Consider the following 17,536-nt stretch of genomic DNA (forward strand, 5'->3'; position numbering starts at 1 on the left):
GTCCAAGGGTAAAGTCTGGAGACTATTCATTTCACATCATTACCTAAGAACTGATTCTTCATGCCATTGCCTTAAGTGTCCGAGGCAACCCCATGTCTGGACTGTAGCCAGAAGGATCTTAAGGCAAGGAAACTCTTCCCTGGAATCTCCAGTTTTACAGATTATCTATATTTAAACTGCTGACAACTGCTCTGCAATGTCAGGTTGTGTTCAGGTCATGGGAACCCCAAGGGTTTTTCTGCAGCCAATGCAGGTTCTTCTAAGTGAATCATAGGGTTGATGTTCACTGAGGATGTTCACTTTTTAAAGCAAATCTTCACTTATCTTGTAAATAGGGTAAAACAAAGTGAAAGAATACCCAATCAAATAAAAAGGAATTTAAACCCAACAAGTTTTTTTCTTACACGTGATTGGATGGCTGAATTTGGCACAACTTCACCTCATTCACCAAGCGAAGAGAATTTTAGCTTTTCAATGTGAATTGGGCAACATAGTGGTGACTTCAATTACCCAGTCATGTTTTTATGTTTATTTGCACATAAATTAATAAAATTTGGTAACAATTCAGTTTTATAGGTGAAAGTTAGTTCAGCTAAAAAAACTAGGGTCATCCTGATCTCTTCTGACAACCCTACGGGGTGGTCCTGTGTTGGAATGCAAGTTGCATCCAATCTCAGGCTCTAAATAAATTCTACTTAAATGTAGAGTTACCTTTAGAGTCATTTATACATTGGTTGGTTCAGTATGGTGCCATTTATTCCTAATGTCACCCCAACACACCACAACACAGGGTAATACACTATTGTGTACTATGGTGCATTGCGTTGGAAAAAATGCTTTATGTCTATTTGTCTGCTAGTTGTGGTACATTGCACAGTAACATTAAGGAGCAACCCCCACTGGTGCTATAGACACCCCTGCCACTATGCCCCCATAAAACTACTCCATAAATTACTTTTACTCCAAGTTATTGTCACCTACAAACAATGCAGGGATTATGAAAAATGAATGTCCTCTTTGTTGCCTTGCATTCATTTCAAGTATAGAAGACATTAATAAAACTACAACATAGATGACTTGATATCTAGAACATCACATTTTGCTCTGCTGAAGCTGTTGGTGGCACAGTCACCTGGCACTTACACACGATCACTGGCAAGCACAGGGTGGACCCTGAGCTTAATCTGGGATTCTTCAATGGAGTTCTGTTTTGTGTCTTTTAAATATGGCTAGCAAATGTGCTAGATCTGTCTTGATTGCAGCCACCATTTAAACCTCTGCTCAGCTCATAAGCAGATCAGTGTACATTATATGATTGTAAACAGGCAGGTAAATTTGTTTATTGCAGAGATGACATAGCCTGTCATTTCTGCAATAAATAACTTGCCTGCTTGCAAATGTTTCAATTTTAGATTTTGTTCTGCTTTAAATAGTTACATTTCTGCTGTTCTGTCAATGTAAAATAGGTAAAATGCTTACGGGAGTGGACAGCAATGGGATAATGTGCTGCTGCTCCTTTCCTGCAGGATTATAAAGCATTGCACAATTGTAGTCATCTGAGCTGTCAGATTGTAGAAATCAAATCATCCTATCAACATATGTCCTGTAGGTATTTAAACAAAATGCCAACAAATGTGTTTGCTTCAATGCCAAGTCATGTTCTAGAATAGAATGTATAACAAAATAGATACTGGATAGATAGAATTGATTAAGCCACTTCGTAATTACCTGTTGAATGGACAAGGATTATGTACTTCCCATGATATCTGTCCGTGTAGTGAACCATGAAAATGTTATGTAAATATTATTGGTGTGTTATCTGGTTGCTTCATGTCTGATATTTTTTGTTAAATATTCATCTACAAAACAGAAGTCTATTCATTTGGGTGTGTTTACTTTAATGATTTCTGTGTTTCTGATGTAAGTAATGATGCAGTGTGCAAACATGTGTATTGACATCAAATGAGTTTCTCTAGTCTTTATTGAAAGTACCATTATCTGCCCAATCAGTGCAGGACATTATGATATTGAATATGCAATAAAAAAGAAAAGGGGTTCAATGTCATGTCACTGAAATGTCACTTTAAAAAATGAGTGAAACTAACCATTGATGTTACAGGGTAGTTGCATGTTAGTTAAAGTGGAAAAAAAATCACCATTACTTTTGAAAAGCCCAAAGTCCATCCACAAACCGAGCCCAGAGAATTCCATGCTGCCTTGGCTTTCCTTTCTTTGCTGGGCTCCCCATTCTCTACAGTTACGCCAACTTTGTTTTGCCTTCTTCTTGGTTCTTTCTTGAGCTGGATAGCCACCCTTTTACAAAATGGTAAAAATATGATGATAGTACAATATTATGGTATTGTACATATTATGGTATGATAATACAATATAAAATGGTACAATATTATGGCTGTCCAACAAGTGTGCAAACTATAAGTATACATTTCTGTGTGCTCATCAGATAATCCTGGGCTCATTTTTTTCTTTTTGTTTGGGGAAGGAGGCAATAATTAACATTCTAGTAATTTTCGAGGTCTGTTAACCAGAGGCATCTGATGAACTTGGAAGTCAGTGCCCATATGGGAAGTTGTGGAAGCCACAGAAAATTTCAAGCTGTTGTACATTTTTGGTAACATGGCTTCAACATCAAGTAAAAAATATAATGGCTACGTGATTACGTGAATTTTCTCGCTTCAAGAAGATTTATATATATATATATATAAAATTCCAAGACCTTGCATTTGATAAGGGAAGAAGAAGGAACCAGCTATGCCATAATAAAGGCATATTAAACTTTAGCTCCAACTTTGTATGCTAACCAGGTACTTCTGTTAATATGGGACCTTTTCACCTACACAGATCAATGTAGGGAATTAGTGCCAGGTGTAAAGATTCTCAGTAAGGTGTTTACCCTTAATGGAATGTGCTGGGTTGAAAATTAATGTATGCAGATGACAGTGCTATTTGTCTCAGAGCTGTAGGTTGTATGAAGGTGATTGTGTTGTAATGTACTCATGTACGTAGTAAACAGTGACTAGGTCTTTATTTTTTTTTTTACATATGTACAACTACTTTTCAATTTTACAAGCACTACATATAAAAGGTCTTTGTTTGAAAACTACATTTTAAAAAGGTGAATACATCATAGTCTGTCCAAAAAAAGTCACACTCCAATATTTCATTAGACAATCTTCGCTTTGTTTATGGCGTGCATTTGCCATGATATTGTTTTCATAGGCTTATGCAATGTCCCAAAATTTATTTCTGTCCACAATTGCATGATTTTTTCACCAAGATCATTGATGATGGGAGAGTCAGAACCCCTGTGTCAAGTCTTCTCCAGCACATCCCAAAGATTCTCAATGAGATTATGATCTAGACATGTAACCTTGTAATTTGAGCATGTCATGAGGGAACAAAAAGTCCATTATTGGCCAAAGCTGGTCATTTAGGTAGTAAGCTGACCTTAATTTTTGGGTACATAACAGTGCTAAAACTAGACCTGACCAAATGAAGTAACCCCAGATCATTAAACTGCCCCATAGGCTTAGGTATTTATGTTGGCCAGGCAGTGAATATTTTAAAGTGTCTATTTATAAAGAAGGAATCTGTCATTCACTGAAACAATCGCAGGTGGAGAATCAATTACTGCTGTTAAAACACATGAACCTTCAGGATTCTCCACCATAGTGTTTCCATGAATGCCAGATTCACTGCTTAGTGACCCCTAAACATATAAAGCAATCTACAGTATTGTACAATATTCCCAGAGGGAATGCATTACATTTCAACAACTGTAAAGTTTTCATGTTTTAAAACTGTACAAGGTGTTCCTTATTCATTGCTTGTATTGTTTCATATACAGTATATCAGTTTATACATATAAAAGTAGTAACATGGTAAAAAAAACTCCTGCCCGTGTGAATTATACACATTGCAAGGATTTAGGCAAATCATATAACATTATGTAACTAGAAATAAATTATATTAAGCTCCACAATAATTACATAGTGTTTGATATTAATAAAATACCAAATGGAATAAAGAAAAATGTTGTAAATTTAACCAAATGATAGGGAGGAACGGGAAAAGTTGAAAGACACATTGAAAAGTTGAAACACATTTGTATTAGGCAATGACACATCCCAACTACTTTTTCAAGGTTAAACAAGTCATTCTCTGCACACATCCTATTTATAGTTAGGTCTTTTTAGAGTGGACCTACTGCGATGTTACCTCTTTGGGCTGAATGCTATACAAGTACATAGGCACGTAGCTGTTAATCAGTTTAAATGGCCAACATCTGTGGTTCATTGATCCCTATAAGGTGCACTTGCAGGATACACAAGCTTTTATGTCTTTTTCCAAATAGGGTGCCATGGATGTAGGTAAAAGTAAGTACATTGTGCTTGTGTTGGCCATAGAACATGTGGAAGGCCTACTTTTGTTCTACAACTAGTCTCTAACGAGGCTGTATAAGCCTATGTGCACCTTTATGGTTGGTGCTGAATATCTTCCCTTGGTCTACACAATGGGCCTGATTATTAAAGCTCTTCAAGACTAAAGAAAACAAATAATCATGTGAGAACCTGGGTGATGCTGAAAACCTGAATTGAGTTTCTTAAAAACTATTGCTATTAGTTGGCAATCGTTTTCAATCCTGGACCAGATCCATTCTAGGTTACCCAGGATCACGCAAGATCTCCCATGATAGTCCATCTTTTCTAGTCTTGAAGAACTTTGATAAAGCAGGTTCTTGATCTTTGATTTGAATAATACATGGTATTAGGTATAGGTTTTTGTAACCAATAGTATCTGCTATAATAAATGTAAATCAGTAATCATGGAGAATAAAAGTTGAAAAATCTAAAAAAAAACATTGGCCATGCAAAGGGAGGTATTTCATTTATGTCACCGATGCTGCACTTTGTTGGAATGTGTTTATTCTGTATCTGCAAATATTAGCATAAATATGTGATGAACTAAATATCCTGTAACCAAAGATCTTGGCTGTTTTATTGTTCTGCAAAAAAAAAAAAAAATCCTGCTATATTTTCTTTCCACTCCTATGGTCTAATAGGATTGTAGCTTTGGGCAGCTTCAGCTGATCAGTGGCTGTTGGCAACATCTGCACTTTTCCGGTCATTCAGTAGTTATAAATATGACCCTATTGTATGTTAATGAGCTTTGCCTTTATCCCCTCACCTTAGGTAACATGGCCTAAATCGACTGGCTCTCAGATAGTTACAATAGGGTTGATTCACCAAAGGAATCTAGGCTGTTTACATAGAAGGGTGAATGATCTCCTTTCAAGGGATATTTCACATTGCTTAGTGAATAAAGTGAAGCTGGTGCAGCCATCCAGTCACGTGCAAGAAGAAATCCTGTTTTAGCAAAGTTCCTTGATTATAAATGGATATACTCTTCAAAGTACACCACATTTACTAAACTAAGGGAATTATCTCTTGCAATGTGATAATTTACCTTGGTAAAGCAAACCTATGTGCCTTTAGTAAATCAGCCCAGATATTTTTGTTTATATGTCAAACTTTACAGCAATGTGAAATAGAAATAGAAACTGTAAAAATCCAAAAAACTCAGAATAATGCATACATTGCAGGCTGTGCTGATCGCGGGCTTTGCTGATCAATGAATGCAGCCCTGGCTGCACTTATTGATCAGCTTAGTGTGCAATCCCTGGCACTAGAGGTTAAATGGGGACAAGTCTCCCTATTCAAAACCTCTAGTGCTCTCTGATTGGCTGAGGAAAGCAGTCCCCATTTAACCTTTAGTGCCGGGGTTTGCACACAGGATTCCCAGGGCTGCATAAACGAATGCAGCCCTGAGAGTCCACTGAGATCAAAGGGCACTAGAAGTTAATCAACCTGTAAGCTTTCCTCAGCGATCAGAGAGCACTAGAGGTTTTGAATAGGGAGACTTGTCCCCATTTAACCTTTAGAGCCCGGGATCGCACACAGGTTTCCCAGGGCTGCATGAACGAATGCAGCCCTGAAAGTCCACTGAGATCACAGGGGACTAGAGGTTAATCAACCTGTAGTGCCCGGGGATTGTAATGGAACTGCAGATGAACTCTCAATGGAGTTTCTCCATTGAGAGTTCATCTGCAGTTCAGATCCCACAGTCACTGGGCTGATAAGTACAGCCCGGTGACCGAGGGAACTTTGAAGTCACAGTTGATTGTACGCGAGGTATGCGAGTGCCTTCAATCAGCTGTGATTGCAGGGGAACTCTCAATGACGTTTCTCCATTGAGAGTTCATCTGCAATTCAGTTCACATGGTCACTGTGCTGTACTTATTAGCCCGGTGACCGTGGGAACTGAACTGCAGATGAACTCTCAATGGAGAAACTCCATTTAGAGTTCATCTTCAATTCCACTGCGATCCCCGGGCACTAGAGGTTAATTAACCTCCCTAGTAATGAGCCCTGTATCAGGTAAATTTATTCAGATGATGAGAAAAATAAAGGGCTAATGCCCTGTACAGATTTCTGATGGACATCACGATTGTCACAGAAAGCAATCTTTTTCGAGTGCTGTACACACAGCCCTGTTCTTCTACAGTCTCTTCCTCTTTTTTCTCATCCTTCTTTCCTTTTCTAACCTTTCCCTTCTCTATCTCTTTGTTTTTTTCCCTGAGTTGGTGTTAAGGTGCGTACACACTTCCAATTTTTATCGTTCCAATCGAACGACGAACGATCGATTGGGCAAAAAATCGTTCGTAAAAAAGTAACCAACGACGCCGATGAACGAGGAAAGTCGCTGGAAACGAACGACCGGACCGGCGGATCGGATTGGACGACGATCGTTGAACATCGTTCGTGTGTACGGTCGTTCGTTGATCGTCCATGACCTGAGCATGCGTAATGAACGAACGTTCGTTCACTTTCCTGTCGTGCACATAGTTCCTCTATCGTTCAAACGATCGTATCTATTGTGTGTACAATATCTACGAACAATCGTGTCGTTATCTCTATGTGCAGGATCGGTGCTATACGATCGTTCGTAGATATCGTGCAGGATCGTTCGTCGTTCGTTTTCCAACGATAATAATTGGAAGTGTGTACGTAGCTTTATTAGCCCAAACATGTAACACACCAAACAGGTTTGTTTTCATACTGTAATTTTTTTTTGTGGCTAGATTGACTCAATTTTGTTATTTCTACCTTCAGTCAAAGATTCTGTTTTCACCTAACACCTAACACCTGAAAACCTGTTTTCACAAAAACAGACGTCAAAAAAATCAAACTAAAGTTCATTCATCTATGGCTACTTTATTGATGTTTTATTGCTACTTTATGGATATGATGAAATCATTACCATAAGTGCGCAACAGCCTGAAAAAATTGGTTCCTTGAATATATACTTTTACAACATTCAATCCTTAAAAAGCTTTAAGTGCATTCTTGGTTTCCTGAAATAAATGTATTACTGCAAACAGATTTTTTGAATGTTGGAAGTGTAATAAGTGCAAATATATATTCCATTTGGGTAAAAATTATGAACTCCTTGTAGATATTACAGTATTGATTTCTTTATGTTTATGAGACAACTTTATTTTGGTCCAGGAATTAAACTCTTTTACAACATTGCCTGCTGGACTGATCAACCTAATGTATAAAAACACATCCCAATTGATTTGCTATTTTTTTTTTTGTATTTTTAGGTTACAGGAGTAATAGTAGTTCTTGTAAACACATTTACAGGAAGAAATACATTCCCTTCTTGTGTGTCACACATTGGATAAAGAAAGAGAACATAGTGTAGAGACATTTAATAGCTTTTAATGATTTACTGTAAAAGCCATTTTATTGCAGCTAGTAGAATGTCTTGTCATTATCTTACTAAAAGCTGAGTGAGCGTGGATATCAGTATCAAACTGGATTAGTTTAGTGTGTACAGGCTGCAGTAATATTATGTAAACAAAGAGCTATCAGTCTTATTAGTATGTATTTATTTCTTCTTTTGACTTGTTTTAGGTCAACAAAAATGTTTTAGGTATATACGAGAATTCTCTAAACCAGGGCTATCCAGATTTAAAGGGCCCAAGGGCTCTTTTTGTATCCTCAAATGGAATGGAGAACTGCACATAAAATCAATCATTACTCTTACCATATCAATCCACTCATAATGTAAGATTTCACAGTTACCAATGTTTGAGAATAGGGACACCTTGAAGTTAACAAGAAGAACTGTATCAAATTTTGGAGTATGGCTTACGATGGGAGTAAAAGAATCCCTATTATTGTGGTCGGTGGCAGAACTATTAAACCCCAACATTGATATCACTGATGAAAATAATAACCCCCAGCACTGGTGAAAGTGGCAATAATCCTCAGTACATTGGTGGTCAGTGGCAGGCTGTAAAAATAAACCCCCACCTATACACCATTGATGGTGTTTAGTAGATAAAAATAATAGTAACCCTCCAGCATTATGCTCATTTCAGACTTGTGGTTGAAAACAGCACAGTTAGCCATTACTAGACGTAAACAAACTGCTGCTTTGCCTCCAGGAGCATCTGCACCATAGGTCAATGCATTTGCACGTGTTGGCCTTAGATTTGGGTGATAAAGTAGTTCTTCCTTCAGAAGTGGGAAAGTGACCAAAGGCTGGGAAGCAACATGTTGTTTCCAATAACACACAAACTAGTTCCCAACTGCTCCCATACAGTTGAATGGCAGTGGTTGGGAGTGTGATAGAGCATGCAGTACGACGCTGCAGTTTACCAGAAGTCTGAAAGGGACCTTAGTCTTTCGATACTACTGGCCTGCCCGGTACAGCTCCCTCTTCAAGTCGGGCTTGGAGTACATTTTTACTGTTAGGTGAATATCCAGCTAGTGTTATTGATGGGTGTTGGAATGCACAAAGACATCTAGTGCCCAACAAACACTACTTCTACTCTGCATGCTGGTGGTGGCCAGATGATGAGTAACGGAGAGGAGAAAAGTCAAGGGGGAGTCAAGATTATATGGTGCATGGTTTGCACTGCTCACACACCACAAATGCTGTTGAAATTAAAGCAGGTTTTCAATGAACAAAGTTGATTTAAAGAGCTTTTCTTATTGGTTCCTGTCTTTGTATACCTATATAATACAGTCAATAATATATTGATGCACTCCCAAAAAACATCTGTCCTTTTACTGTCTGGCAAGGAAAACAAATTTTACTTGTTTCAAGCATTAGGGAAAAAGTTAAAAGTGCTTTTTTTTAATTTTATTTCTTAACTTCTACCCTACTCAATTAACAGCTTATCATTTGTTCATTTGATTTATATCTAACACAAATAATTTCTTTCCTGGTGTAATAGGTAAAAATAGTAAGGCGAAATCTATCCATTAAAGCCACAGATAGCAGACTAACCATGCTTCATCCAGTTATCTGGGACCTTTAAACTGCACAAATAAATATAATGGAATTTAAGATCAGTTGTAATGTGCTTGACAACAAGAAGCTAATAAAAAAGCAAACTTTGGTACATTTGCCAGTTTTGTTTGAAAATACATTTTATTATGTTATCAAGGCAATCACATTTTTGAGATGCAATGTGTTAACCCACATTACATGCATTGGCTTGTTGAGGTGTCCTTATTTTTAAACTACACTGCATCCTAGTACAATAAGGCAATGCAGCCCTAATGAACAGCAGTAAACTACGTTTGTGTCCAAAAAATGCTGTTCTTTTTTTGGTCTGTTGATGTATGTTGTCGGACCATTCAAAATGATGTTTGAGTGTCACAACATATGTTAGCTCAAAGCAGAGGAAATAACAAGTGTTAATAGATATATAGGTGGTGACTTTTGATATCAGCCCATTCAGTTCTGGCAGGCTACTTTTTACTTTAAGAAAATGTTTGTGTATTTGTTTAAAAAATTCACAGGTTGAAATCACTGTTAATATAATAGTTATATATTATATACACTGTTATAACAGTTATATATTGTATCTAGTCACTTACATATGCTTTCATTTATTTTTAGCATCAAGATTGTAGCTGTCCAAGATCTGAATGATAAAGATGCACTGGAAAAGGTAATTATTTTTTTATTAAACTATATATAACTGCCATACATAATTTATATGCACTTTATGTGCTATTCTGTTCTGTATAATACATTTCCTTTATGGCCTAGTGGCATAAAGAATACTGTTTACAAATTTACCCTAAAGTCCAGGCTAAAATCAAAAAACACAAATCAAAAGCACTGTGTATGATGAATTAAAGCTGTGGCTTGTCTGATCTTTTTTGTGTTAGTTTTAAAATCCTATCTCTGGACATTCATGCTACCCATTAAAATGAAAAACATAATTTTGAAGCCTTTATGATCTGAGATGACTCACTGCTGGACCGACAGTGAAAAGGGTGTACATAACCTAGGTGGTGGGCAACTGAAGAACAACTTTTCTCCAATTCTTGAACAAAATAGAAGACTTGGGACCCAACGAGCGATGTGACCAAAGATTCAGGTAAGTATGCTACGCCCTGAAAGAGCAAACAGGGAGCCTGTATGGAGATCCATCTTGGATTTCATTTTCTAGTCTCCCCAAACAAACTCTCAGTGGTGATTGGCAGTGAATCCGTGAGTTTTTTTTTAAATAGTAACCCATGCTTCTCTGCTAAATGGATTTTTGCAAGCTTTTTTATTATATAAAGCTACCTCTGTCTTTCTGCAGTGCCTGTGACTTCTTACCTCTCAATTGCAGAGTGTGCCTCATGTCTTTCTATTATGCAGAGTTTTTACATTTTATCTTTTGCATACATTGCCTCATGTATCTATATACACGGTGCTTTGTACCTTTATGGCTGGTGGTCCTTGCTAGGACTTCATATCTGGTGGTTACTTCTGGTGCTGGGGTCTCCTTTCCCTGGGTTTTTTTAGCAGTGGTTTGATACCTGGTGGTTACTGCTGGGACCTTATGCCAGGGCCCCAACCTTTGGGTTGCTACAGGAATCTGACTGTTTGAGGGGGGGGGGGGGGGGGGTTCTGCTGGGACTTCCTTTGTGAGGAATGCACTGGAACTTGATTAGGACCACACACCTTTAGGCAAAACAAAATATTTATGAATGAATTTAAATATAATTGTACATTTAGAGTGTAACATGGCTAGTGTCATTGAACTTTACCACAAAGTTAACATCAGATGTTTGAAATCTAAATATAGCCTGAAAACAGATTTTTTAAAAAGCATGTATGCCAACAAAAGCATGTTTTACAACGTTACATAATTTTCCCGTAGATCTAATAACACATTTAAAAAATCATGTAGCTATGATTAAGTGTTAACTTCAATTTGCAGGTAATGAGAGCAGTTTCCTTAGGAATGAAAAGGCCCATACATATGTAGAATGACCTATAATCATAACCAGTTGAAATTCGTGTTATGCTCCAAACTGCAATCTAATGGGCCAAGCCTTGCTTGGCTTACAGAAATAAATGTCATGTTATATCATATATAACATGGTTTTAGGAGGCATCATCTTCTGATTAAAATGAGACCAGCCTTTCCTAACCTTTTTAATCCAGAAGAACTGTTGAACTAAATTTAGGTTCTCAGAGAACCCCTAAAAAGTTGATTTCTGTCTGTGGGAAGAATGCTTCTATTGCAGTGATAAAAAGTAAAGAATGCCCATTACAGTGTTTGACACCCTTCCAGAAATCACTGGTGTCATCCTACTGGCTTTGTCAAATGATATTTAACTGGGAACTATGCAGTCACCATCAGACAGAAGATCAATTACTGAAGGATTGAGGAACCGCTAACAACCACTGGAGGAACCCTAGTTGACAGCGGCTGAGATAGACATTTAATATTTTGCTATAAATATATAATATGTATTTGTCATATTTCTTTTACTGTAGTAAGTGAGTGCAATCTGGCAGTAAAACATGAATTCTTGGTTTTTATTAGTAGTTTTCTAATTTGTTAAAATTCATTTAAATTTTACCTGATTTTGGATCTAATATGGTCTAAACAGTTTCAATAGAGAGACCATTGTGAGCACATCTTTATTCTTAATATAAATCAGTAAAGCTGTTCATTGTAAATCTCAAGGTTTTTCTTGCAGGTCAGTTTTTAGTGGACTGAAAATATAATGTTCAATTCAGTAACAATTTCAGAACAGTCAACATCATAAGGAAGTGAACAATCTAGGACTGTTTTAAGGTTAAAGCTGTCAACACCCCTGAGATCTATTGTCAGGTTTGGTGGAGGTTTCAATTTCACAGCTGCTTTGGGTGAAAACTAAACATACCTTCTGGCAGAGGGCCCCGGTGAAACAAAGCTTGCCAAGAAAGGGTGACCTCGGTGTAGCACAGATCTACTGCCAGCCATTGTTTCTGTGCTTGCAAATAACTGTTCTCAAGGGTCTGTTTCAGAACTGGAAAATAGGATCTTGTTGAGTCACTTGAATATGTAATAAGATTTACCTTCCTAATCTTCAGGTTTAAAGATTAAGTGGCGGATCAGATGGGTTGCATGCATTTTACATGAGCTTTTGTTTTTAGACATATATTCGTTATGACATCTCAGGCTGAAGTTATATAATGTTCATAATGTGGCTCTGTGGCCTTTTATTTATCTGACTTGCTTCTGTTTAAACTGTACAGGCCAAATTTCTTTCTCTAGCCATTAACTGAAGATTTATACACAAAAATATTTGCAACTCTGCATTAAAATATCTTTTACATAAAGAGTCAATGGAAGAAAAACAGAAGCTGCATAACAATTAAACCAGTTAACATGCAACTGCAGGTGCATGCCCACTTCCTCAGCTGTACAGTACCGTATTTTAAAGCCACAAAAATGAATAATTAGTACCAAGCCACATCCAAATGTCTTTAGGCTTTTCTTCCTGCCTGATAGTTGAGTTTATTAATAGGGAAACTGGTTTGCTTGGATTATTTTGGGGTGGTCACATTTGTTATTACCCATGGCAGTCCATAACCTGCTTGATCCACTATCTCGTCTTCATAGACAGAAGCATATATTCTTAGTTTGCAGTGGCTATCCTTTTGACAGTGCTTAATATCCCCTGGTAATGGAATATGTAAAGTGTACTTCCACTTTACATTTAACTTTTAGTTTTTGGTAAGATAATTGTTTGAAAGTTCTCATGGCACCACTCAACCTGCATGTATGAATATAGAAGGCAGACACCCCAACTCTTACTTTGGGTTAGTTTTATTATCTTTCTCAAACTTCATGGAACTAATGAGACCAAATTGATTTGTTTCCCTAAAACGACATGCCTCCATCCACTTATATCCATCTTCATTGCCTTTTACACCACTCTATTCCTCCAAATCTTTGGATGGTACAATAGAGGACGACATATATTGTTAAATATATTATGTTTTGTTTTTTGTTTTTTTCTTTTCATTTGAGCCTTACAATGGGGTTTTGTAAGCTGGTAAGAACCTGAAACAAACTTTTTTTCTAAACTGTAGATTTTCACCATTATTGATACACAATGAGATGAATGGTTACAAGATTAGTGGTTGGATATATTTATATTTATATAATTAAGCTAACTGAATCTCCCATTTGTACTCAATCTGATCCTTCAATAATAAAAGCTAGAATGAAAATTGGCAGGACACTATCTCAGTGTAGAATTTCAGTGATGCTGTGTATGAATATTTGTTTAGTCTAATAAAAGTGATCAATGAGTATTACATTTCTTTTGTTCTGTACAAAGTGGTCATATTTTGCTGCATTGACTATATACACAAAGTGCAGATGGAAGCACTGTAAGTCTATCATATAGTCCCTCAAATAAAGTGATGAAGCAGCTCATAACGAAGCATTCCTACCATAATATATTATCATGACTTATAAGCATGTCCTCTTAAGTCGTTTGTGTTTTTTTTTTTTACATAATATACAAATTTAACAAACCTTTATAGCATTACACAAGTAGATAGCAAAGTCACTTTGTAGTTTAATTTAGGTATCTGTATTTTGATGTCTTCTATTATTGGCTTAGCTCATTTTTATAAGGAGAAAGCTGAGCCTGAAATAGAATACATGTTGTGTACAGAGGTCTTCCTGGCCTGAAGACAAATTTGTTAAAATGTCCTTTGCAACATTTAAGTAGGACTTGTAGGAATGTAATAAAATGTCCTTGAAAGGTAACGATTTGGCAAGCACTTACTGTTCTTAAATTAGAAGTTCGGATGTGTGTTATTCACCGAGGGAAACACTTAGGTTACATTTTTACTGTTGTAGGAAGCCCATTGTGTATACCTTTCTTTTTCCCACTAGAAATGTAAAACTTTGGCCAAAACATTTATTTTAGTTTTGGGTAGAGCTGGGAAGGGTTAGGTCAACTGACAATTTTTTTCCCAGAAGGGAACTCTCTTCAAAGCATGGGTGGGATAGGGTTTATTAAATAGATATAAGCTGAAGCAGAAAGTTTTTCTTGTTTTTACAAAGAAAAACAAACAAACCAACATGAGTCAAGATGCAACCCAAGGCATCCCTCATCCTGGGATGAGCATTTCCAAGTAATTAAACATAAAGTATGTGCCTCAACACAAAATATGAACTATAAATAATAAAAACAAAACAATACATACTACAGTATGTATAGAAACTGATATGTTTAAAACAATTTTCAGAGCCCCTAAAAATGATATAATTTAAATAATCCATTATGCCGCTGCTTAATTAGCAGACACCCGAGCACATGTGCTGGAATTAAAAAAAAAAACTACTTGAATAACAAGGGCTCTATTATAAAGCGGAAATCAGACATTCCCTCATGCTAATCTTCCAGGTCCATATGTTTCAATGACAGTAATAGATTCCCATCAGGGAATGTCTAAAGGAATGCCAGATTCTCTCTTTTATAAAAAGAACCCTAAGAGTTTAATTTTCAGTGATGTGAGGAGAAGGATAGAAAAAAAGAAAGAAATTTTGTGTCCCTATTGGAAAATTTGCTCATACTTGTGACAGTGATTACTTTTATGATATGCGATCACTTGACAACCACTTCAGATGAAGGTGCCTATGGATCTCCTCATTTAGGAATAACAAGATGTTCCATCCACTGGGAGGCATTTTTTTCCTTGATCTATTCCGCCATAAACATTCTTACTTTTCATTAATGAGAAACTGTATGTTATTTGCAGCATCTTACATATCAGTAAATTGATAGAAATTCACTTCAAAAAGACTTCAAAGAACAATCAAAATCAAACAGACATACAATCATACTTTACTCGAAATGTGGTGTGCCAATAACTCGTCTTAACTCGTAATAATGCCAGCATTATCCTCCTCCTTTAAAGGGCTTCTTCACATTTGACATTTTATATAATATATTTTGTTTTGTTGAGCAGAAGAGTAAAATAAATGTATAACTGGAATAGTTTTATTTTTTTAATAATTAACCTAATTAAATTAGTGGTAGAAATTTGTATTAGTAAATGTGGAAGGTGAGGATCATATCTAGCAATGGAAATTATAAGTAACATGACAAAATTGTCTTAGCCAAAAGTACCAATACCAGCCCAGCAATATACACTACATAGTTCTATTGCCAGCCTTGGCTACACTTCTATATGTACAACTTTAATTATATATAGAGATGTAGGAGAGATTGTACAGAATTGTTGCCATGAACATGATATTCAATAAATATTAGAATGGCCATAGAATACTCTGCTATAGCTTGCTAGGTAGTACCTAGCCACAATAGTCTGAAGAATGTACTGTATGTGCAAAATTTTTGTCTATAGCAAGCAATTCTTTGTTTAAAAAGTAAGCCTTGTTCTTTGTGACCATGAACAGTTCAGTTTTAGTCTAAATATATCTTACAAAGCAGTTTTTATATCAAAAGTCACCTTCACCATAAATCCTGGCTTGGCTGCTACGTAGCCTCTAGTAATAAAAAAAAAAAAAAAAAAAGTAAATGGCAAATCTAGTAAATGTATATCTTCATAAGCAAGAGCTTCTTATTTTGTATTAACATTTACAAATACGATAAAGGTTCAAAGGTATTCACACATTTTTCACATTTCAAAATGAATGAGCCAACTGTTTTATAGGTTCTTTCATTAAATCCAATGTGACAAATGCGTGAATTTAGGTAAAATTTGGGGGGATATTGGAGAAAACATTCATACATAAACCTCATATCGTACAACTTTTCTTAATTTTTAATATAAATCTCCCTAGAATTTTTGGGTGGGAAGAAGCTGTAGAGAAGTGGACGTCCCTGTATGTGACTCAGCTGTTTCACTCAGCTGTTGTAACCACTCAGGTGGTTACTGGAAAGTTCTGGGTGGTACGCCCAATTAAAAAGAGCTGGGGAGAACACTAAATATATTAATGATTTTTAGAGCTTGTTTGTACACATTTATTATTAATACATATTGCAAACATTTGGTTATCACAAAAAGATAATTATCTTATAGGTAGCAAAGAAATTCCTACTGATTCATTAGGTGCTACTATATAGAACTTAATATTACGATTTTAAAATATTAATAGGTCCCCAGAGGGGGTCCATGCCATTCTAGAGCTAAGAATATGACTGGCTACCTCTTTAAAGTTTGTCACATTAGAACCATGTGGCCTTTTAACAAAGCTGGCTATGCCTGATAATGACAGGGATGACTACTGTATGGGTTTGAGTTTATAGTATGCTTGGTCGGATAAACAAATTAGAGTTCTAGTTCTGATCCAAGAATTTCTAACAAACTACCTAAAACAGATATTTCATTTTTTTTTTACATGGAGCTGAGTATTTAAAAAGAATATGAACTGTGACTATCTTGAACAAAATTAAAATGTTTTGAATTATGAATTGTACTAAGAAACTTTTATGGCAGATGACATAGAAAAGGAATTGCAACAGATCTGCAAACTGTTTTCCTTTCTAAAAACTCCCTCATTACTTCCTGTTAGCCCAACTTCTGCCACATCACTTCCTTTTGGGACCAGTTAGGTACCCTTTTCCATTTGAACTACAGACTGAGATTCTAGTTGAAACATGATTTGCCACTTAATTGGAACCAAAATCATAAATTTGGCAGAATAAAGGAGAAGCAGGGGGATAATTGTACTGCAGGTTCTTAGAGGCCTGGTACCACTTTTGCATAGTGGATTTTAGACACTATTCCAGGAATGCCAATAGGTGCTGAGTGCTGTGCAGAGTTTTTTCCCTCATTAGCACCAGCAGTATCTGGCTAAAGACAGAGTGTAGCAGTCAAGACTTTATTGTTAGTGTGCTTTATTTATTGTGTACCCTACAATACAGCTTATGGAGTTATGAGGACAGCACTGTAAAATGTATAGAGTGCAGAGTTTAGGATCATGTACAATCAATATTTGCTTAGTATATCCTCTTATATTGGGGGCCAGTTTGCTCCCTTACATTGGAGATCAGTGCTTATTAGGCCTTTTACATTGGCAGTTAGTGCTCTACATCTTTTCTCACATTGGAAAGTAGTTCTCAGTGTGACCTCTTACATTGATGGTCAGTAGTCACTGTGTCCCTTTTCATTGGTT

At 36.4% G+C, this 17,536-nt stretch overlaps 1 protein-coding gene across 1 annotated transcript in view; it reads left to right on the forward strand.

Annotated features, from left to right (window-relative positions):
* The window catches only part of EEPD1 (endonuclease/exonuclease/phosphatase family domain containing 1), a 70,862-nt gene that overhangs the window by 38,122 nt on the left and 15,204 nt on the right, over positions 1-17,536 (forward strand). Inside the window, exon 2 of the mRNA XM_072412184.1 lies at positions 10,000-10,051. Coding sequence (XP_072268285.1) covers positions 10,000-10,051 — 52 coding nt within the window. The remainder of the gene's footprint in view (positions 1-9,999; positions 10,052-17,536) is intronic.

The sequence above is a fragment of the Pyxicephalus adspersus genome, chromosome 5 (assembly GCF_032062135.1).
Source record: "Pyxicephalus adspersus chromosome 5, UCB_Pads_2.0, whole genome shotgun sequence".
Classification (NCBI taxonomy): Eukaryota; Metazoa; Chordata; class Amphibia; order Anura; family Pyxicephalidae; genus Pyxicephalus; species Pyxicephalus adspersus.